The 24,356-nt window shown below is 46.5% G+C and overlaps 1 protein-coding gene across 4 annotated transcripts in view; it reads left to right on the top strand.

Moving 5' to 3' along the window:
- The window catches only part of LOC119436262 (uncharacterized), a 694,308-nt gene that overhangs the window by 80,862 nt on the left and 589,090 nt on the right, over nt 1-24,356 (top strand). For all 4 annotated transcript variants that reach the window (XM_049656511.1, XM_049656518.1, XM_037703060.2 and 1 more), the window contains exon 2: nt 16,225-16,545. In XM_049656511.1, coding sequence (XP_049512468.1) covers nt 16,452-16,545 — 94 coding nt within the window. In that variant the 5' untranslated portion in view covers nt 16,225-16,451. The remainder of the gene's footprint in view (nt 1-16,224; nt 16,546-24,356) is intronic.

The raw sequence follows: 24,356 nt of genomic DNA, 5'->3' as shown, positions 1-24,356 counted from the left end.
TTTACGAATGTTCTGACCTAAAACCGTGCCGTAATTCGTGCACTCTTGTTTACTGAAATTTTTATTTTTGCATATCTTGCAAGCAATCAATGCGTGTTCATATTACGACTGTTTCATAGAGCTTTATGTCGCAGAGCCTCGCTCGAGCTCAGGGACGTCGTTGTGAAGGCTTGCGCTGGCTGGATTAATATCCTCTTTGACTGTTAGCATAAGTTGACGCATTAATTAGAGAAATAATAAAATGAAGTACTAAACCAAGCTAACGGGCTTGAGCTGTCACCTACGTCAAAAAAGACGGAAATATTATGTCAGTAACTCCTTAAATCAGGCAGGAAGAAAGTTGGAAAAAAGCGGCATATACTCGGTTCGCAATGTATGCAATGTATACCAGCTTGCGCTGGCGCGAAACAGCCAGTCGCCAACATAGTGCAGTGTCGCGAACGTATTTCACGAAATTCGGCTGATTCTGTAAATAGGGAAAAAGAAATGTTAAACTCGTGATTTCACTACATAGCCTGTTCTGAAATCTGCAGTCTCGGTGTATAATTTGACCTCGTATAAATTATGTTTCATTCGCACTGAAGTGTGTACAATACACAAACGTTTTACAAAATTGTTCATTCACAACGGAGGCACTAAATAACTGTTTCGACGGCGACAGCATTTATGGAAACTTTTCTGAAACTGCGTACAGCGTTATGAACGCGAAAAAAAGTCCCGCGTTCGCCTGAGGACACGACCTGGGTCCACTGCGTGCCAGCCAAGCGCGCTGCCGCTGAGCTACGCCAGCTGCTTCTAACGCGCCCCATGAAACCGCACAGCACAGCTGTGTTGCTGAGTCCCGCGCCGCGTCCGCAAACAACGGATTGCGGGCAACAGAATCGGAGTAGAGCTGGACTCGCCACAGCAGCGTGCAAGCGCCGGACGCGAATTACCGCCGAATGCGAAACAACGCAGAAACAGACTACGTTTCCGCGATGTGCAGCCTGCCCCTTGGAGCGATGAAAACGAAACACGTAAACCGAAAAAACTAGGACGTTGTCGGCGCAATTCTCTTGTTTCCCTTGTGACATACTACTTACACGAGCGCTTTTACCCGCGTACTCTGTACAAGTAGCGCATGGGGTCTGCGCTCCACCAGCGCGTGCTCTTAGCCCATCTCTACGAAATTCTCCCTGTATAGCAGCGAAGAAAATGCGATCGATTGAAAGTAAGAAGACGATTAAAGCTGCAGCGATCACTGTGAATGTGCTGTGGATTGCGCAGGACTGGTGTAGTTTTTGATTTGGTAATATTATAATCTATTTACAGGGAAAAACATTTCGCCAATCTCGAGAGGGAATCTTCCCCCTGCCACGTTAGCAGTACTGTACATGACGCAGAACACGCTGTGAAGCCCGTGCGAGGGAACATTGAAGTTTGCAGCGTGAATCAAAACACAGGGTAATCGTGTGAACGTGGTACGAATGGCACTTCTCGATGAGCACACTGAAAACATGCGAGTAAACCCAGTGCGAGGAACCGGACTGCCAGTGTGCTTAAGGCTAAATTTACGTTCAATCGCAGTGAATTCTACTTAGCGGAACAGGAGTGGGAACAAATGCGGATCTCACAGCGAGGCAGATGAGAATACTGTCTCTTTTTTTTTTTCCTGTTTTCCTTTTCTTCTTTTTTTTTTTTAAGGGGAGGACTCGACACAAAGAACACGACCCTGGCCGCGTCACGCTGTGACTCTTCAAGGTAATTTTAACGAAGGCCGCTACAGACGCGGGCAATTTCGCGCACCCTTCGCTATCTGTGATATTTTCATTTTCGCTAAACTTCATGAACACTCTGTAAAGCAGAAGAGCTGGCAGTAGGGGCGGTTGCATGCGGCCACGGCGAAGCGCAGTGACAACGTGTATATAAAAAGAAGAAATCAACATTTTAGCGCCAGCCACTATAAGTACACGTGTCTATTTAACTTTCGCGGTGTTTCTGCATGGTTACTTTCGTTCTACTTCTTTTATGTAGACGGCAGTATAGTGTGCGAAGTGTTCTCCACAACTGAAGATGACGCGAAAAAAATTATAAGTTTATTCTTATATTTCTCTAAGACAGTCGCGATGCGTTAGCACTGCGCGGCACGCGGTACAGGCGTAATCAAATGAGATCGTGAGCGCGGCATAGCTTGAAATTGAAGTCTTTTGCTGCAATTAATTGTCTGTCTCGGTGGAGGAAGCGTCTCTCACTGTGCTTGTTGGCCTTACTCGCCGGACTCTCTTTGTGCTACCCGCAAAATATAAGTACAAAGCGATAGCAGTATAGTGCCCCAAACGTTCTGATCGCTTCACACACTTTCCTTTAGTTCTACGCAAAGGGAGCTCAGTTCGCACGGACCTCGACAGCCTTGACAACTAGACAGGAGCTTATATGCGTACACGTCATATGCATGTCATTGTTATCTGTGCGTATCACTCCTTGTTTAAACTAAGAGGTCAATGACGCTGATGCGACCTGTGCGCATGTACGGGAAGAGCTTCCGACAGATATGCGAACGAGAACAGCCCACACAAACGGGACAAGGGAGACAGTCACAGAGCTGACTTGCAACCGAATATTTATTGTGCGCGAGGCAAACCGTGCAAGAGTGTAAGCAGAGGGAACCCCAGGCAAAGAAAGTGACATCCCTTCTGCCCGCACTCACTTTGTTTTGTTTGTGTTGTCGTTTTCATGTCGGTATGAAGTCTTTTGTGCCCAGCCAAAGCTGATTTAGGGAAACTTCCAGAAGGAACGTCGTCGGTTTCCGGGGCAAGCGTTGCGGAAATGAAGGAACTAGCGATAGCGTTAACCATCACGACGAGACCGCACTGAAAGTGCGTCATAGTCCTGCTGGACTTAGGCGGCATGTATAAACTGTTTCAGCAGCAAAATTTCTAAGGCTGCACATCGTGTTCTGACGGGAGCGCACCAACCTCTACCTTACATACACAAAGTGTGAACTCCGGGGTACGAGTCTTTACGCAACAATTATCAGGCACACGCCTGAGCCCAAGCGCACGCACACCGGGAGCCGCGAGAGGGACGCGAGGCGTTTCATTCAAAGCCGATACTGATAACCCACACACACCTCCTACAACACTAACCGCCTATTACGGATAACGCTACCACCACCGCACTACGCTCTCACGCGACAGGAAGCCGCAGTATGGCGCAAAGTACAAACAAACACGTGCCCACATTTGAGTCTGTACCACGATATACACCCTGCGCTATACTCTTACAAATGCCCACACTGAGAAGAATGCGCAACGCTCTACCACATGGTGTGGGCATGCGCAAACACACCCGATTTCACACCTATACCACACCCCACCACAGGACGATGGGAGGCAACGCTCTCCAGCTCCGACTCGATGGACCAGCTTGAGCTGATCGAATGAGAAAGGGCAGATAAGGTCGCTAGACTCCTCGACTGAGCGGACCACTCACTTCCTAGCAGAGGCGATACCCATGCTCGCTTCACTAGCGTGAAGCGAGCATTAATTTAATAATAAAATTAAATTTTATTCTCTCTCTCTCTCTCTCTCTCTCTCTCTCTCTCTCTCTCTCCCGAAGGTAATTCCTTTTAATCAAAATCTACAACATGCTGAAACGAAATTGACAATTTCGCTTTCATTGCAAGGATGATACGAGACAGTGCCAAAACAAACCTGCGTAAATAAAATTTGATTGGAGGTATCCGACAACGCATGCAGTCTCATTACTTGTGGGGCCGACTACACCGAAAGAACCTAAGACGCTGAAAATTAGAGCTGGAGAAAACATGCAATTATCTATGATCCTCAAAAACAGCTAATTTTCTCAAACGCGCAGTGGCAGCGCTCGACAAGGGTTCTAGACAACGAGTATTTTATTTTGATGTTGATTCCTTTTCGACATAGAAGACGAGTAACTGATGTATTCTTTCACTCGCCTTCATCCTCGTCTTCAGTGTGCTATATTAGTTGCTTCGGGAGGAACAAGTAGATCCACTTGATTCGGCAACTCATAAATGCGGAAAAATACCTGTTCACGTTGGTAGTGTTAGAGGGTCTAATGTTCACATGTTGGAAGAACCGAAATAGGCTTACGTGATTGTGTGACGAGAATAAATGTACCCGCATGCTATGCTATCTCCATAAAAATAAGAGAAAGAGATCAGTCGGCAGTGATCGCGAAGCCAACTTCTGCGTAAAACACGCTGAATTTTAATAAGTGTCACAGTGGAAGACTTGTCTGTAAAGCTTCAGTATAGTGATGCCATGTCCGTTCTCGATGAGTCCGTAGTTCCGGACTCAACTTCTTTTCTCTCTCAAGCGAATAGGAAAGGATATTGAGTGCAGCCACAGGGCAGCCGCGCTGAGCTTCGGTCCCCGAATGATTCGACATGTTTGCCTTCGCGTACATTTTGTGTGAGTGGGGCTTCTCTCGGTCGCCAAGGTAGCCACATACATTAGAAACTACAACATGCCGCTATTACAAAAGTACACGCAATGCTGTGCTACGTGACGCACGTTAACAGAAACCAGTGAACCTAATCGGCAAGGCATGGTGTGCAGCCTTCACAAGAGTGCTTGGCCAAGCGAGCTTGCCAACATCACTGCACCTGCGTCAACGATTGTAGAACGACCTCGTTGATTCGTCATTTGGATATGCGAGCTCCAGAGTACCGAAGCGTCTGAGTGTTCTCTTTTTTTATGTATTTTGCTTTCTTTCTTTTTTATTTATTTTTTATTTCTGCTAAGCTTGCGCTCTTTCTCAGGTGGCGGAATCCACCTGCGCGCGTCACGCGGCCAGCAGCTGTTACGTATTTGCCGCACGTGCTCACTGGGCGAGGTGCCGTCTTCATTTGAGTCGGGTCAACGAACCTCGTGGTTGGCGCGCGCCTGCTGCGCAGCGCCCTGCCCCAAACGCGTGTCTGCGCGAGACAAGCCGCGGCCGAGGGTTACGCGCTAATAGGACTTGCCTTTCACTCTGTGTTGAGATGACTGTGGTATAGGGATGGCATCTGGCGGTCCGCGGGCCACCGTACTCTTAAATGCGCAAGCATTTCTATGCCTACCTAACGAGAATACTGTTCGTCACGCAAGACGAATGCAATGGCTCATACTCTCCTAAACAATGCATCATACCTCCGTACGCAAGCAAAAAATGCAATTGCTCATACTCACGTAACGCAGAGGCTACAAGCGCTCAGCACAGTGAAGCACACATTCATTGAAATTACCCATACAACACACAGAACAGCATACGCTTCAATAAAGAACAAGCTCAACACAAGCATCCGAACCATCAATAAAGCATCGCATACCTCCCTCAGTAATTGTAATGGTGGTTTTGCAACAGCTTCGCTGGACATCCAAGTTGACAAGGACCGATAAGAGTTGATAAGGGTCGGGTCATGTTCGATAAGGTTGATAACGACCGATGAGGGTTGATAAGCGTTTGTACTGGTCGCATCAAGTTTCATAACATTGATAATAACACTGGGCTGCGGGGAGATTAGTAAGTGGCACAATGCTTGCACATACTTAGACAGCGTCCAGAGGAGCAACACATGGACTATGTTTTCGTCCGCTACTTCACACGCACACGACTTAGAGCTTGCATGATGGATTTTAAGGAGCGCTTAATGTAGGCCACACCAGCCTGGAGGAAAAAGAGAAAGAAAGACAGGGATAGCCAGCGTACATGCCGGCTGGCTACCCTGTGCTTGGGAAAGTGGTGAAGGGAATGAATGACGATAGAAAGACAGAAGATTAGAGAGAGGGATAAAGAATTCAGAGCCCTTCTCCTGTCGAGAAAATGGGGGTAAGCGAAGCTTGTGGCAAGACGACACTGTCGCAGGCGTTCTGCTTCGTTTGCCCTAAACTCAGGGTCGGCGGCTCTTCGTTGACGTTTCGCCTGGGCTTCGGAAGCCCTCAAGCTAGAATCGGACGACAAGCTTCGCTTACCCCCATTTTCTCGACAGGACAAGGGCTGGTGATTTTGTCTCTTTGGGTCCCACGTGTGACAAGGGTAGTTCAAGGGCGCGTTATAGGTCCCCGAGCCCACGGGGGTATGTTCCATTAAGCTTGGACCCTTTATGCACTATCACCAGCGTCGGCCCACATGATAGGGGTATGTGATATGGAGCTTGGACCCTTTCTGCGCAATCACCAGGATCGGCCCACTTTTCAGCGTGACACCACCACCACCACCGCCGCTGAAACTTGTGAGCCTATAAAGCTTCGCTTAAAAATTTCACTGACGATTATGATTCTTCCTAATGCGAAATTTGAGCGCAGCTCTATACGTGTTTTCATTTCGCGATATATTGGCTGGCGCGGACGAAATGTCTCGTGCGGCACGTTGAAAACGGAGCAAAGTATGGCATGACTGCCTCGCTAATCGGGGGATCGGGAGAGGCAGCGCGTAGGTAAGGTGTGGGCGCGATTCATAGCAGCCGCCGCAGACAGAGCTCCGCTCATGCAGTGCTTTGTTTCCATATATGGCATGGAGGAAGCAAGGACGCTCTCGCCGCATGCCTTATCGATGGCGTCATCGGTGAACAGACGACGCGCACTATTCTGACGCCATCTCATAGCGATCGCCGCCGCAGAACAGATCCTGCGCGGTGCGCGGTACTCCGCTTTCCTTCCTCACCGTTTCGCCATAATCTCCTACGCTTTCATTCTCATGCTTCCGCTGCACCCTTTTCCTCTGTTTTCTTCCTCGCGCTCTCTTCGCTCTCGCCGTCTTTCATTCTCGTTCGTTCGCTCGGTCACACCGACGCTCAATGCAGGAACGGGTGCCTAAGAGCTGCGCTCTAAAGAAAGTGCTCACACTACCGTGATGCAACTCGCCACAACTCTTCAAGGTAATCACACAGTCCGCATGTCCTCAAGTAGAAGAGCAACGCGTTCAAATCCTTCTGTGTTGAACTCAGTTTGAAACAGTGTCCGAGGATTATTTCCTTCGTCAAGGGGCGGTCGTTCAGTTTCCCAAGAGTGGTCGAGAGTGCTTTTCTAGCCACGCCGTAACGAGCGCAGTCTCAGAGGACATACATGATCGTCTGATAGCAGCCGCCGTTGTCGCAGGCAGGGCTGTCAGCCATTCCAATGCGTAATGAACAGGCATTCGTGAATGCACGCCGACCCGAAGAAACCACAAGCTAAAGAGACACTTTTGTGGCGCCTGTGGAAGGCGGAGTTAAGACGCAAATCCAAACTGTGGAGACGTGTGTTGATAGATTCGTCTGAGCTCCACTGTGACAGTATAGGCTTGCGCGAGCGAGCGAAGCGAGCAAGAGAGATAGAGAAAGCAAGGAGAGGAAATGTAGGGTGGTCAACCAGACGAGCGTTCAGTTTGCTACCCTACACTGGAGGTAAGCGAAAGGGGGAGTAGAAATAGGAAAATATGAAGAGAGGGAGCACTGCGCGCACACAGAATATAGGACTCATGTCAGAACATTAAATGGTCACTGAGGCCGCTGTCCCTCAAAAACACCAGGAGCACATGAGCATCTTTCTGCGAAAGTGACGGGTGTGGCCACGGTCCAAGAATTTTCGTTTCAGAAAACGCTCTATAGTCTAGTCGGTTTAGTGGGTTCTGTAGAGAAATGTACCAAATGTCGTGTTGAGGACAAGAGCACAACAGGTGTCCAATAGTTTCTCCAGATCCACGAAGTCGCAAGTTGGTGTTTCGGTCACTTCAGTACGGTAAGAATACGTTTTCGCAAATGCCACACCCAGCCATGGGCGGTAGAGAAATGTTGCATCGCCGCGGGAGAGGCTATAGTTGGCACTTGCCACTGTAACAAAGGCTCCGAGGTAAGTAGGCAGGACTTATGGACGCTCGGAGAACTCCAGAAAGCTTGTGTCGTTGTGCGAGCATGCAAACAAGGTTATCTTGCAGCGTACGCCCTCGCCAAGAGAATTGAAAGCGTCTGGATGCCTTCCCAGGCAGACCGGGCAGCCTCGTCAGCGAAGTCGTTATAGACAATGCCGCAATGACCCGGAAGCCACTGAAAGATCATATCGTGCCATTTTTCCAAGAGAATGACGGATAATTTGTTTTTTATTTCGGATATTATCTGCTCGTGTGTAGTACGACGTCGTAAAGCAGATTTGAGGCTGTGAATAGTTGTTTCGAGGCCCACAACATAACCCATTTCTGGACTGGTTTTGACATAGTCACAGTGACACGGAGAGCTGGAACTTCTATCGCCATGGATATTGTTATGCGTGCGAAGACATAAAAGCAATGTACATAAAAAACACTAAAGAACAATACACCACCTTAGATTGATAAGGAAGTCATTCAAAATTCTGCCTTTATTCATTTGTAGGATAAGAGGTTGGTTATTGCAGAAAATTCCGCCCAAACATCGCTTCATTCTTTTTTTCATTCGCGCCACAACCTCGGTTCCAGTACGTCACTGTGATGTCAGAGAAATTTCTCAAAACTTGTTAACTTGAGTCTTTCGTTTCTTTAGAATGCAATAAAAAAATATCTAAACCGATAAAAATATCTAAACTCCCAAGTAGATTCTCTCAAAATTTATGACGTGCCATGGCGAGCTGGTGCGGGAAGTTCAATGCGGGAACAATCTGTCTAGCTTACCTAGCCTCTTCTTGCGTCAAGAGTGGCTATGTTGCTATTGTATTTTACTAATCTGGCTTAACTTCATATCAGTCTTTGGTGTCCATTTAAGTTCCCGACGGCTGGCAGCGTTTTCACTGCCCAAACACAGAAGCAGAACATGAGCAGCAGCCGCTTTGTTTGCAGAATTCGTAGTTAAGCTTGAGTGAAATTTCTTTATATTAGATATTTAGTTCGATATGTTTTTTCGTAATTCGTTTATTTGCACTGTATGTTTAATCTCGACAGCATTGCGGAGCGGAAAATTGATTGATTGATTGATTGATTGATTGATTGATTGATTGATTGATTGATTGATTGATTGATTGATTGATTGATTGATTGATTGATTGATTGATTGATTGATTGATTGATTGATTGAACGTTCAACCACAACGCAACGCCGTAGTGGTGGGCTCCGAAATAAACCTGGCCACTTTGTCCGGGAGTCGAACTTGCGACTACGTGCTCAGCAGCAGAACACAGGCACTGAACCGATGAACCGGGTACGGGCAAGTCAGCTCGATAATAAAACGCCAAATTCTGACACTGCTTGACATAGTGCAACGCGAATGGGGCATCTGTATTTCACATTAGAGTAGATAGATGCGTGCTACGTGTGATGGCTCTTCATCTTGCAAGTGTGTGTTATGGGCTAACTTTCGAAGCCTTTAGTAATGAAGCAGTACAGAGGGCAGCCAGCATACAGAAAAATATCGCCAATTGAAACAGGATCTAAATGTTACAAGCAACATAGCCGGTCTAATAAATCTGTAAATTCGTGGAATTGTGCGTGTTTCTGGCGAGCATTTGCTTTCAAATGTTAATGAAGTAGCCGCTATGATTTATGTACCCGCCAGTCTCTACGCATGAAGTTCAAACTAAGCACAATTTACCACCAAAGGGCGGCCACGCTCCTGCAGTCATCATTCCTTTTGGCAGGAAAAATACTAGGGATCACTGGCTCAGGAAAAAAAGATGAATTGCGGAAACAAAACGGAGTGATTTTTTGCCAAAGGACTTAACCAGAGAAAGGCGGTGCTTCTGCGGCAGGCAAGATCATGGACGCACGACAAAGCAATTGCTTTGCGAGGTACACGAATGGAAAAATTTTTGTAAGGAAATGGTGAACGGGCTCACTTTACCAAAGACAAGCGCGACCTTGGCAGTATTGTGACGGCAACCTCGTAAAAGAAAGTTTTCGTTCTCCCTAACTGTTAAATATGGGCTCCCCATCGAGCATGCTGAACTCAAGGTTCATCTTGACCCACTTCTGCGAAATCTTTCGTCTAACCTCTATCGAATGTGCAGCGGCACACTGACGTCAAAGCGTCGCACTGCCACAACTCATGGAAATCGTGCCACAAAATATACGCTTTTGTATCGGCTTATATAGTGCCTCATTCGGACCACACCCTTAACTCTTATGAATATACATATGTATAATCAGCCCTGGTCGACTGTGGCCTTTGACTAAAGTCTGCGCGCTACTGTGTTCTTAGTTTACTCGCGTGATTTATGACACATACGCATGTAGCAAGCGATTAAAACGTGCGGAAATTGTCATCAGGGGCCTTTAGGCAATACCAAGAGCAGTTTCGTTTCGCAAATAACTGGGAAACGTCACTCTGATCTACGAACCAATAAAAGAGTAAAATGACGTCATCAGGCGATGTAAAAGAGTTGCAAAAGACCCTTTCTCTCAATTGTGAATGGGGCCCCCTCGGAAGATCCGGACAGCTGCGGAGCAAGAGGAACCAAAACTATCCAAAACCATGAACACGTCGTAATCTGTAAATTAAGAGACCTGAACATTGTATATATCATGTGTTGTGTTTCAATGCACCGTTCGCCAAAGCTAAGAAAACTTCGCTTACATGGACAGACATCTGGAATGTGTAGTGCCTAATTTTTCTTTTTAGCTAAATGTACAAAGCTGCTTCGATGTTCTTATATTAACGTACGATCATTAAACCACAAGTACGGAGAGATGAGGTCCCTTTTGGGCTCATTTGATTTTTGCTTCGATGTTATGGTCACAGAGACGTGGCAAACCGACAACGATAAATTTATCTTTCCGGATTATGCTAACTTTTCTATGAACCCCTCCACAAGTCGTGGTAGTGGTGTGTCCTTGTTTATAAAAGAATGGTTTCAGTGTAAAACACTTACACAATAATGTGTTATTTGTGAAGATTATGTAATTGTTTTTGTAATGACTGCCAACACAGTGCTGTCGGCAATTTATCGATCACCAGACGGCAATGTTTTCAAATTCTTTGATTTCATTTATTCATCTATCAGTTACATATATGAAAACAATTTTTATATAATTCTAGGAGGTAATCTGAACATTAGCATGTTATGTAATGACATTGCTGCACAATATCTCCAGATAATTTTGAATAGCAACAGTTGCAAAAACGTAATCTTGGAGTGCATTTGCAAAACTTGCAACTCGGCAACCCTTCTAGATCTTTTCATTACAAATTTTGACATGTCTATACTATGATCAACGTTAGTTGCACGTGTCATTAGTGATCATCTCTGCGTTTTCATGGGCGTTGACAAGATTTCGAAGCAAAGAAAAACTCATTCAGCACATACTCTTTGAATAATGTCTAATAAAGCACTAGCGAGCTTCCGCAGTGACATTGGCAGCGGTGACTCATCAAAGCTCTATGTAATCTACGACTCCAATCAAGCTTACGAGTTTATTCTTGGCATATTAACAAACTATATGACAAGCACTTAAGACCTACGTGACCTTAAGACGCTCTAGAAAAATCAGAAAGCCGAAATCAGCAGCGGTCATACTCTTAAGGAAACGGCACTGTCGAATCCATTTAATAATTATTATGTGAAATTTCCACGCTTGTCATGCGTGCTAGCTCTTATCCGTATATCGCAGGTTGTAGCCATGACATCTTTTTCTTTTCTGAAAGCAGTTTCCGACAGCGAAACAATGTAAGCATTTCTATTCCTCGCAAATAGCGCATCTTGCGATACGCTTGGATTTCAGATAAAATCAACTAACTTTCTATTTGACGTTTTGTCTGCCCCTAGCTTTAACCTACTTATTCAATTTGTGTTTTCTCACCAGCGTACTTTCGAAGTAAAATGCAAATACCTAAAGTAATTGTAATCCATAAGAAAGGCGACAAAAATTGTTTGGCTAACTACTGTCCCATATCACTGCTCCGATCTTCCAAAACGTTTTGGCACGTCTGTTGAAATTAAACAAAAAATTATGGGGTTTACGTGCCAAAACCCCGATCTGATTATTAGGTACGCCGTAGTGGGAGACTCCGGAATAATTTGGACCACCTGGTGTTCTTTAACGTGCACCTAAGTCTTAGTACACGGGTGTTTTCTTATTTTCGCCCCCATCGAAATGCGGCTGTTGAAATTCCTAGACAAGCACGGCCTCCTAACACAGTGGCGATTTGAATTCTGTACGAATAAGTCTTCTCAGCAAGCGTTCCTTCATGAAAGGAATACGCCCTCGAGAGCTTTAAAGAAAGGAATGTGTCTTATAGACTTCTCTGCAGAGCATTAGCTTGTTTTAATCGCGAGTTGCTGATAAAAAATGCATACAATTCCATGGAATAAGGGCGTTACCACTACAACGTTTTCAATTCGTACATCTCTCACCGCAAACAATGCGTGGGCACTAATGGTTTTCTATTGGAAACTATAAAGGTCACTAGCAGCGTGCCTCAAGGCAGCCAGTTAGGCCCCGTACTGTTTAACCTTTATATCAACGACATAGTAAACTTTACTGAAAGGAAGTTTTCGCAGGTGATACAAGTATGTTTTTTTAAAGAGTTTGATTGTGATTTGCTGACAGTTCAAGCCAACACAGCATTTGTCCACCTTTGCACACGGGCGAAGCACAACGCTATAAAATTAATGCAAATAGGAGTCAAGCGTTCAAATTCTGTCCCCAAAATAAATCTCTCAGTGTTGCAAAATGCAAAACATTGCAAATAAATTCTGATGAGCTTGAAATTGTCGGTAAATGTTTGCCACTTAGTGATTTCTCATTAAAAAACGTTATCAAACCAATACGTAGACTACACCTTGTCTAAACTGGCGCGTACAGTCGGTCAGTTAGAATCCTTGTCGAGCATTGCTCCTTTTTTAAATCAAACAGCTGCAATATAACCCCTTGTTCTCTTCCCATGTGAAATCTGTCACCTTCTGTGGGTGCTACCTCTACGAGTAACCTCGATAAAATGTATACAGTGCAAAAGAAAGCTATTAGAAGCATCTTTCAGCTCAATAAATATCAAAGCACGACAAAGGTATTCCATAATGCCAGTACAATAAAAATTTTCGCAGTGTACAACCTCTATTTGATTTCACGGTACAAAAAGAAACGAAGACTAAATATTACCATTTATCGTGTTCGTCAGTCCATCGATTCCGTTACGCTGACGACGACCATTGTCGTGATCGACGACACACAACAACGATTTTTGGTCGTCATCAGGCCATCTCGTCCTCCCCCGCTTCGTAATTGCCACAGCGCGAAGAAAAATAAAACTTCACCGCCAGAAAAGCAAAGTGAATTTTATAGCCGAACGCGATAACCACTGAGCTATTGCGCTTCTTTTTTTTTTCCTTTCTGCCTTGTTATCATTGACATCAACATACGAGTAATATATGTATACACTGCACCAATACAATTCTCAATCGTTAATCCGCACTAGTAAAATACCAAAGTTCCTTCAAAGAACCAAATCATCATAAACACTGATCCACTCAGGTGGCTCGGGAAATGAGCGGCCGCATTTCGATGGGGGCGAAATGCAAAAACACCCGTTTACCGTGTATTGTGTGCACGTCAAAGAACCCCATTTGGTCAAACGTAATCCGAAGACCCCCGCTACGGTGTGACTCATAATCATGTGGTGGTTTTGGTACGTAAAATCCCATAATTTTGATTTTGTGTCACCTGTTGCACGTTTCGTTCTTCTTTTGTTGCTTTGTGCGTGTGCGTGCGTGCGTGCGAACATCATGCTTATCGAAAATTTAACCTCCGCTGTTATTTATTCAACATTTCAATATTTCGCTCGTTGCATGGTGAGAGCCTCGAAATTGGCAGTCTTGATGACACAACGTAGTGTAAAAGGGTTTTTGGACAGCTTTCTGCTCCTAACATCACGGACTGTGCGCCTGCAGTTGAAAGGGCCACATCCATCACCACAGTAGTGAGTGGCGCTATCTAACAGTCCTAGAATTGCGTTTAATACATGTGCACAAGTACCCATGGCAATGCACGGAGGGACCGCTGTCACCGCAGCTCAACACGTGGCAAGCTAAGGTTGTCTGTTAGGTGCCTGCCGGTTGCAAGTTGTCGCTTCTTCAAATTTCCTTTCTATTATACATTACCATAGGAAAGAATATGAAGTTTATTGCAGGTTTAATTCATCCTCATTCATAATCAATTCATTTCAGTATTAAGTGGGTTAATTTCCTTTATGTTTTTCTTGGCTTCATTGTCTGTTGGCATCATGCGGTAGTCATGAAGAGCCTCGACAGAAAGGGATATATCGCAGGAGCACTCTGTCGGCATCCAGCCGATACAAATCCAACGTGCCTGCAGCAATGCTCTCTCCAATTGGGCTCGTCGGCGTTGCCGATCCGCCCCGCTTCGGAGCTGCACTCTTTCTCGAGCTCGTCAGCGATTTTCCGACAAAAGGGATCGCTCCGCTGAGCTTTCAGAAGCTATAGTCTGCTACATACGATACCTGCGGACGTTATGGAATCCAGCAGGTACGCGCGTTCGTCCGACGGCTTCGGCTTAGGTGTTGTGTTGCCGACTGAATTGCGTTGCCGCACGAACTTGTGACGATGCACGAGCTCCACAAAGCGCACAATAAATCTCGCAAGCTAGCTGCACCGGTAGCGAATGGAAGGCGGCGTTGTATAGGCTCCGAGCGGGACTGAGTGCCGGCGCAAATGAGATAAACCGTTCCTGCGCTTTCGTCAAGATGACGAAGCGTGACTTTCAGCGGCACACTGTTTCGAAGGACAACATTTTCTAGCTCGTGGTAGCTGCCTAACGATGTTTGCACTGCAAAACAAAAGTCAAACGCCTGACGCTGGGACTCTTCCAGTCCATTTGCGAATTTGAATAAAATATTGTGACGTTGTGAGATAGGCGCCATGTTAGCTTGTAGATTGACTGAAGACATATCACGTGTGGTACGCCACATGTAGGGTCTTCTTGTCAACCTCATTTCGATGTTGCCTGACGTTATGCGGAGCCGCCACAAGTAGAGATTTGCCCCGTCCTTATTTCGGAGTCTCCGTTTCGTCACCGTCGTTGCCCTGTCGTCATTATAGTTACATACATAGGGCATGAGGGTTTCGACGAAGACTGTCAGTAATAGTTCAAAATACGCTTTTCAAGATGACAGTATGTTTTTTTTTTCGGAGCCGTGATGTAACAGGTAGTGGACATCAGAGAATGAGTGAGACGGTGTAATTAATGTGCTAATTACCTGAAGTGACTTCATTAACTGTTTTTTAGTATTAGACACCTCATCACAACGGCCGAGGAAGTCGAACCGAGCTATCCGTACATACTAAATGAGCGTTTAGACCTGGGAAATTGTGATTTCCCTCACAGTTGTACTTCAGTGAATTGGGGCTCTCTGTGCGCGCGCGCGAAACTCGGAGTCTGAGGAGCGCGCGAGGCCACGCCCTCGTCTTCGGGAAACGTGTCACTCATCGTCAGAAAGCCAGTGAGCGTCGGCATTGCTCAGCTCGGGTGGCTAGTCATCGACAGCGTGGAGCGTCGTTGCTCGGCCACGGCGCGCAGGCGCGTTGATTGTTTCAGCATTAGGTAGCATGTCTCAGAATAGTCCCGATGCAAATGTGAGATACAATGCAAGCGTATGGACAGTGTGCAATGATAACAAAAATACGAGCCGACTATTCGCGACTTTTGAAGGATGGTGCTCTTCTGAAGGAATATATATTATTTGCACACGTGTAAATGGGACTTAAGAGACAAGGACGAAGGGAAGTACAAGACACACGTAGCACTTCCTTTCGTCCTTGTCTCTTATAGGCGCATTTACACGCTTGCAATGCTGAACCAACTCGCCCAACTAGCTGTGTGTACCAAATATATTCTTTATTGTTACAGCGAAGCTGCTCCTCGCTTTCCCTTTCCTGTCAAGTGTATATATGTTTACAAATCAAATAATAATAATAATAATAATAATAATAATAATAATAATAATAATAATAATAATAATAATAATAATAATAATAATAAGCTGTTAGGAGAGTTCCACAACGCTTTTTGTGCGACGGAGGTGATAACCGACTGCGTCATGGTCGGTATCAAACAGCCAGCAACGCAGTCTGTTGTGTCGGAGCCCCGAATTTTCTTTGGAACGTAATTATGAAAAGAAATGAAATGGAAGTTACCTTTCTTACACCTCACTCGAATAGACAACTTCTTTGCGTGGTTTATCTCACTACATTCATGAGCACAAAAGCTCAGCGCCGTGCCTCGCACTCACTTTCTGTTTTTTGTCTTGTCTTTTTTTTTATGCACAGCGCAAGTCTTCTCCGCCAGCAGTCAACTCCGGCTGAGTAAGGCAGTAGTGGTCGGCTGACACGGGGCCCAGCTCCAAGTGCGAGCGAGTCAAGCCGCCTGCTGCGAGTTGTGCTGCGCGCGGCGACAGAGCGCGCCACGCGGTGAAGCGCGCCTCTCGAGTCATGGGATCCGCGCTCGACGGCCCACACGGTCGCAGCGTCCGGCTCCGCATGCTCCTCCTCAGCGCATGAGTGTGCACGCCATGACTGCAGCCTGCGCCGGTAGCAACGGCAGCAACGTTGGCCCGCTCTCCGGTTACTTGGTGCAGCGGCCTGGCGGCGGTAAGTGCTCGCGCTTTGCTGTGCGCTGTGTCCGAGTGCTCTGTATATGTATACAGCCACCAGTGCGCGACGGAAGCACATTCCGCAAATGTAGGTCACTTTTTCTACTTGCTAAAGCCCCGTCTTGAGTAGAGGCGCAAGAACGCACGGACGGTAACGACAGGGCGGGTGCTGATTCGCAAATGAGAAGTTTATTGAAATGAACACATATTCTAGACACGATTGCTAAAGCCCCACCGCTTTTTTCCCCAATAAGCATAACCAAAATCTCCTCAGACTGTTGTCCCGTGCTGCTGCAAGGAAGTCCCTTGGTTAAAGGAGCGCTAAGTTGTGAAGCTGAATTGCTAATGGATTGGCCTACAGAATGTTCTATAACGATTCAGTTGGTAGTCTCACAAGGAAAGTCTTACTATAATTACAACCAACAAAAAGAAAGATAGGAAAAAGCTCGTTTACTCAAAATGGCCTTGAGCCAGGCAAGTTCGACAGGTGCGTTAGATAAAGCATTCGCTAATTCGAGCCTTCTTTTAATCAGTCTATGCCTTAAGTGTCAACTTCCATGCATGAAGAACACAGCATGCCAAATGCAGCGTGTGTAACGCCCACGCAATTATCATGTAAGCTAAATCATATAGTAAACATTTCGAAGTTAAGGCATGCCTGCTCCACTTTTCCTTCTTCTTTTTCTTTTTTTTAAGGCTTGTATACCTATTTCGCAAAATTTTGTTCCTTAGTGTCCGGTTCAATAGTTATTTTTTCCTTCCATTACTTTCCTGTCATACCTTGCGCACAGCGTTGGACTACGTGAAAAATCAGCGCCAAATAGGAGGGCGCAAGGCACAATTGCTCGAGGAAAAGGGCTGCATATTATTTCTGGCTTCAAGTTGTCTAAAACCTGTATCGTGTAGTAAACAATGAGCTCAAATTAAGGGCATATGGATATGTAATGCTACACATTGCCCATCCATCCAGCCGCACATTGATTAATCCATCCTTCAGGATACACACGCACATACATGCATGCACATACATACATACATGCATGCACATACATACATACATACATACATACATACATACATACATACATACATACATACATACATACATACATACATACATACATACATACATACATACATACATATGCATACATACATACATACATACATACATACATACATACATACATACATACATACATACATACATACATACATACATACATACATACATACATACATACATACATACATACATACATACATACATACATACACACACACACACACACACACACACACACACACACACACACACACACACACACACGACAGTCAGACCTCACAGACTAAACCAAGGTGTAAATGGAAAATACAAGCGCTTACGAGCTATTGTGGTGTTTGCTCTTTTGTCGCCGCTGTATTTTTTCTGCTATTCCTTGTATCATTGACAGACAGAGCAGCTAACTAAAGCTTAGCCAGCTCAACAGTCAGACTCCATTGACTGTTACCCGATTGTAAAGCGGGACAAAGCCCCAGGCGTGGTACTTTTTATGTTATTTATTTATTTATTTATTTATTTATTTATTTATTTATTATTTACTTATTTATAGAGCACATGAATTGGGCTTTATTGTAGGGGAGAAACAATATGAATAGGCTACAAAAATAAGTGCAGTCAAGAGAAGCATATGTAAAATATACACAACACAGGTGGCCAGTTTTCATGTAAAAACACATGTTTTGCAGCACTGTGAACAATAACAAAAAAAAAAAAGACGGAGCGGTGACAAGCCATACTGGTAATGAATTCCACTCTTTTATGGCATAGGGCAAAAAAAAAGAGAGAGTGAGCGGTTGGTTGAGGCACTATGTGATGAAATGGCGCATGAGTCGGGAGGCAATGAACCATAAAATGGGTTACTTGGGATAGAGCTACTATTTTCGGATAGTATATTCAAACTCTTTCATGAATGCGAAATGGAAAATCAATACCTTTACTGCAGGCGACGCATGAACTTCATTATGCAAAGCAAAATAGTTCCTCTTTCTTCCTGCACAAGCGAAGGGTCCTGAGTTTTGTGCGCATCACTACAAGAAAAATGCCACGCGCGTATGTGAAAAGCATCTGCATTGATTTGGTAAAGCTTGCCGTTAAAAAAACGAAAAAAAAAATCATGAGCCATTCCAATGTGTGAAGGTGGATGACCAGCGAAGATGTTTAGCACACGATACAGAGGTGACACAGAACTTTCATAAAAGGTACGAACACATTTTATTGTATTGAGCGACGGCGGCGGTAATCGCGACGAAAGGCACACACACACAAGCGCGCGCACACACATTTATTCTTTATCGGTGGTCTGGATCATCTGCGGTACACACGCACACATTTATTCTTGATCGGTGTGTCTTGGTCGGTGAGTCATGATCGGTGGCCATCATTTGGTCGTGATGGCGGTGACGATGGCCTTGTGGTCGCTGTCCCCCACATTACGACGAGAGAAGTGAAATTCAAAATGGAGAACGGCACCTTACACGCGCGACGGTGCCGCCGCCCCGGGAGAGCGGCAGGAAACTAGGCACGCAAGCGGTTGGAACGCCGACAAAGAGAGGGCGGTGCGAACGTAGACGTGGCCGACGCGTGACGGCTTTTGGGCTAAGATCCGATCCTTGTTACTCTTGTTATTGGGACCTATTTTGGTCCTAGGTGCGACAAGGGTAGTTCAAGGGCGCGTTACAGGTCCCGGAGCCCACCACCCGGAGTCCACAGGGGTATGTGCCATTGCGGTTGGACCCTTTCTGCACTATTACCAGGAGAGGCCCACATATTTGCTCGCGCAGAACAAAAATGCACGGAACCCTAGCCATAAACAGTTTCGCTGTAAAAAGTGTCGTAATGGCACCATGAGAAAGTAGCCCTCCACAGCTTGGAAGTTGACCATAGAGAGCGCGTGTTCTGACCTCTAATTCTGTCCTTGGCCACTGACAAAATACGCACGGGAGGGGGGGGCATCAATATCAAAGCTCCTCGCTGGGAACTAAACGTATTCGCAACTCAAATGAACTGCAGGGGGCGCTGCGAAAACTGGCCGCGTCTGGCTACACTGTGCAACATGGAGGATATACGGAGGTCCCCGCGTTGCCGCAACCGCTGTGTTTGATGTACAGTACACTGTAGTTTGATGATTTTCGTGCAGTGTGATGCCGGTTTGCACTGTTTTGCGGAAGGAAAGCGAGTAGCTTACGCCGACCAAATCATTTTAGCCGATCTGAGAGAGGCACAGTGGGTAATGAGGCTGAAGTGGTCGCACGGTGTGTGCAAACATCTGGCGTGACAGCGGACCCGCACGAGATTCTGATGAAAATAACCGGTGTATTCTTGAACCCATTGGTCGTGGAACCGAAGTACTCGTGCACTGTTGGATGGTCGGGAAAGTACAAGCACTTTTCTGCTGCTTTGATTCACTGTTAAGACGCGGATAGATAGTCCGGTGTTTCGAGCGTGCGAGACAGCGGCCGGCGAAGTTGGATACGTCACACTGGCCTCGCCAGGATTACCGAAATCTTAAAACCTGCTCAGTTTGGCACGTTTAACATGGCCCGCAGCAGCGCACCGATTTGCTCGATCAGCTGTTGCCGCTGTACATGCGGATAAATGCGCAGCCAGCGCGCACTTTCTCATTGTTGTTGCCTTAACACATTTTCGTTCGGCGAAGGCGCAAACTCTGCACGCTCTTTTCAGTCCAGAGAGCAAGCGAACCTAAAATCAAGCTTTGCACTTCATCGCGAGCATGTACTACGAATCCGTGGCGAAGAACCCTTCCCGCTAGTTTTGCGCCCCTGTTATCTATTTTACATTCAAGATTTGCGCAACGTGACTGCTGCTTCGCTTAGCCGTAGTTATTGCAGTAGTTGGCCCATTGTTTCTCTCGTAGAGAACAAAACGATAAATAAGAAACCGAAAGATCTGCTTACTACAATAAAAAACGTCACAGTTTCGCCCTAAGGGCGAAGCAATGAATGCGATAGCAACACAGCAATGTCATACGAAGTAAGGTGAGCGGCTTTGGTAGCAATATGAATTGTAGTAAACATGAGCTGATTAAGTAAGCAGGTGTGCTGCGCCGTAAGTAGACCGACATGAAGAGAGACTCGATGACCACGAGAAGGCGCGTGGGAAACGGTGGTGTTGATGAGAAGCGCTTCGCGTGGGCAGCGCGTGCGAAGGGACACACCTGTAGCGCTGCACTGCCGACCCGGGCAGCATTGCATGTGTAGCGTGCGTTGGAATATGTGGCCCGACTATTACTAACTGATTGAACAAGCGTGGTGTGAGCGCGCACAAGCAAACATGAATAGATCACACTGAATGACTGCAGACAACGACTGTCAAAACGCTGGCAGCAAGCGCATACGCCGCAGCAACGGGCGAAGGTACGTGCGGTCTATCGCTTCAACGGAAACTGAGCGGCGAATGCACGGTGCATAAAGGTCAGAGCCGTGTGGAGATAAGCGACGGTGCGAGCGAGCGACGAGCGTGGTTGTTGGTAGAGTAGAAGTGACACCCCCCCCCCCCCCTCTCCGGCGCTGGCTTCCCGCTTCCTTGCGTGCGCGTGGGAGATTGAGTGCGCTCGCTCTCCGTGATAGCGCGCGTCCCCGCACGCTTCCGCTCGGGCATACGGCGCGCGGCGAAGATTTTATCTATAGGGAACCTCACGGCGACGGTGGCGACGACGGCGACGCCGACGGCAGAAATCCGGTTGAAGTGTCCATATAATTGCTATCGCAATAAAAACACATTTACACGCCATGTACAGGTATGGCTTGTGCTGCGTGGCCTGACCATGACTGATTACTCATCCCCGCTTTCTACGAAGATGTCGCTTGTGGCTGCTGTGTAAACTAATGAAATAAAACAAATGTTTCTGTGAAAATAATGTTAACTAAGCTACTGAATTATTAATCTAATTAATTTTCTATGTTATTCTATAATTTACGTATCCTGCATTTTAAGTGGCCAAAACTGTGTTCGCCTCTGAACTGCCAATGTCCTTCAGACACTGATAAGAGATACAGTTGCTTTGATAATTACGCATTTTCAAATGAGCGCCTACTAATTTGCACTACTTACACGGGTAGCGTGTCCAGGTCGCAGGGAAGGCGTACCGCTATGCCACCCTATAGTTATTTTGCACGCTGGCGCGTACATGTTGTGCTTACATAGAAGATTTACCGACGCTACCCGGAAGTTTGCCTGAAACTCCTATGTACCGATTTTCGCTGATGTACCATACGCGGTAGTTTCACGTTGTGCGCCGCATGTATCCGATATAACAGCTTTAATCCAGGAAAGGTTGAGTACCGCGGCGACATTCGCATCATAAACTGCATTACCACGCCGGCTATCACATATGAAACTGCATGTTGCAGCACACATACACTGAACGTTATCACAATGGCAGTAACAACCTCAACGCAAAATTCCTGAAGTTCGCTGTAGCGCTTTACTGCAAACGTAGTACAAGCAACAGGATCGCGTTCTCTTCACACAAACAACAAACCGATCCTTGCCTGAAAAAGAAAAAAAAAGAACTTTCTCGAGCAAGATGTTGAGAGCACAATTGCCGTTGTCGCAGCTTATGATAAGATTCGCAATCCATGTGGCCCTTCGGCACCGCAAAACTGCAAAACGCAGCTTAATTCCACGGCCGTGCGGAGTTTCGTAGATGGTGGCTCCATCGTACTATAGAAGCGCTCCCGATCGCAGTGCGAAGGCTACGGACTGAGCGTCTGCTCCGACCTCCGTACGACGTTTCCGGCGCTCGCCGCTAGGTGTCGCATGAATTGCTGGAGTCGCGAATAACCGCCTAGCGGGCCCACTTCCTTCTACTCTGTTTCACGTTGTGCGCCGCATGTATCCGATATAACAGCTTTAATCAAGGAAAGGTTGAGTACCGCGGCGACATTCGCATCATAAACTGCATTACCACGCCGGCTATCACATATGAAACTGCATGTTGCAGCATTTACCCAAGACCAACACGTTTTGTGAATTTCATTCAAGTCACTGGAGCGCTGAAATATCCACTACCAGAAAACCGAGTGAATCTCTTTCAACATGCATTAATGGAGTGCCAGGTATGCCCCATACAAATGCATCGCGAACAGTCGTTAAAAGGCAGCGCGTCCCAGGAAGCACAGGAAGTCACTGGCAAAGAGTGCCGCTCTTAATTACTTTAATTGCATTTGCTCTCCACGCAATGTAACTTACGAGGTTTGGTGCATAACATAATGCAGCGACGGTGCTCGCATGGTCACATACGAACGTAATGTGGCTGATAATTTGCATCACGTTGCGCGTAATTGTTGGAGCAACAGTTAGTGCCTGTGCTAAAGCACTCTTAAAAAATCCACGCTTATGTAAGCGTGCGATTCCTGTTCTTTTTTTAACACGAAAGTGTTTTATGCCGGGGTCCACCAAGACTTCACTGACGTATTTCCGTCACGGAAATACGTCAGCTTACAATGTACACGAACATAATACAAAGAAAGAAACCAGAAGAAAAAGTTCCACAAACATGCAAAATTTGGAAATCGAAGCCACGACCTCTCGGTCCGCGACGATAGATCGCCGAGCGTTTAACCCATTGCGCCGCAAACGCATTTGCAGAGAGCTACACAGACGCGCCTTATATATCTAACACTCCTCCGTGTACCCGCGCTCTTGCTCGGGGCGGTGCCGCCGCCTACGAGCAGAAAAGAGAAGTACTGCATTATGACACTAACGCGCACCGACAGTGAACGCTTCGGTGGTCTCAGCACTACGACGCCTCGATGCCAGCATTCGAAGGGACGCTGGCATCAAGAAGCACTACCAACGCCACCTAGGTGGCGTTCACCGTACTCAGCACAGCGGAGCGTGGCCTCCGCAATTAGCTCTGAAAATGTTTCTGAAGTTGATCGCGGAGGCTGCAATTACGACGCGCTGTACGCGCTGATTTGACTCGGTGACGATTCAGTTACGTGCTTTGTCTTGCGCGTTGTATTAGTGTGTCAGTTACGTGCTTCGTCTTTCGCGTTGTGCTAGCGTGTGCAGCGTAGTGCAGCTTCCATATGCACGACGGTTGCTCATGGTCATCGACGTTGGTAGTCGTGATGGAGGAGACGTGCCACCAGGCGTCAGCGTGGGTGCATCAACGCCTAAGGGCGCTTTAGCCACAAAACACCAATAGACATTATATATCAATGTGCAATAAACATTACACTACTTCTGTGAAGACACGTTTCACTTTCGTGTTCTATACCGATTCCTATATAAGAGGGATCAACCACATTTTTTTTACACGCTTAATCTAAGCGTGATATTTCTCCACGCTTACCGATCACGCCTACTAGGAGTGCTCAGCAGCCCCTCTTCACACTTAGCAGGCGTGATAGGGACCTCTATTCACAAGCTTATTATGGCGTGACTATTCTCCACACTTGGAGACGGCGCCTGAGGATTGGCGCCTGAGGGGAGAAGGGGCATGGGGTGGGGAGCACTTCCCATCCCACTCCTCCCTCTCGGCATGCTGCATGCGCGGGAGGCAAAGAAAAAGCACGAGTCCTTGTCGGCTTGGGTCGTTTCTCTGAAGCGAGCATTGCTCACCAAGCTCTTCGCAGTCCTCTTCGTTAACTTCTGCTTCGCCGGCGCAGACTGTGACGGGCCAAGACTCTATGGCAATGCCAGCAGGCCGGCGAAGTAGAAGCTGAATATGCTGCAGAGAGATTGCCGCAAGACGCTCCCACCGGTGAAACTGAAACTAA

This window comes from Dermacentor silvarum, chromosome 1, assembly GCF_013339745.2.
Source record: "Dermacentor silvarum isolate Dsil-2018 chromosome 1, BIME_Dsil_1.4, whole genome shotgun sequence".
Classification (NCBI taxonomy): domain Eukaryota; kingdom Metazoa; phylum Arthropoda; class Arachnida; order Ixodida; family Ixodidae; genus Dermacentor; species Dermacentor silvarum.
Note: the sequence above shows the minus strand (reverse complement) of the source record. Positions and strands in the feature narration are given on the sequence as shown.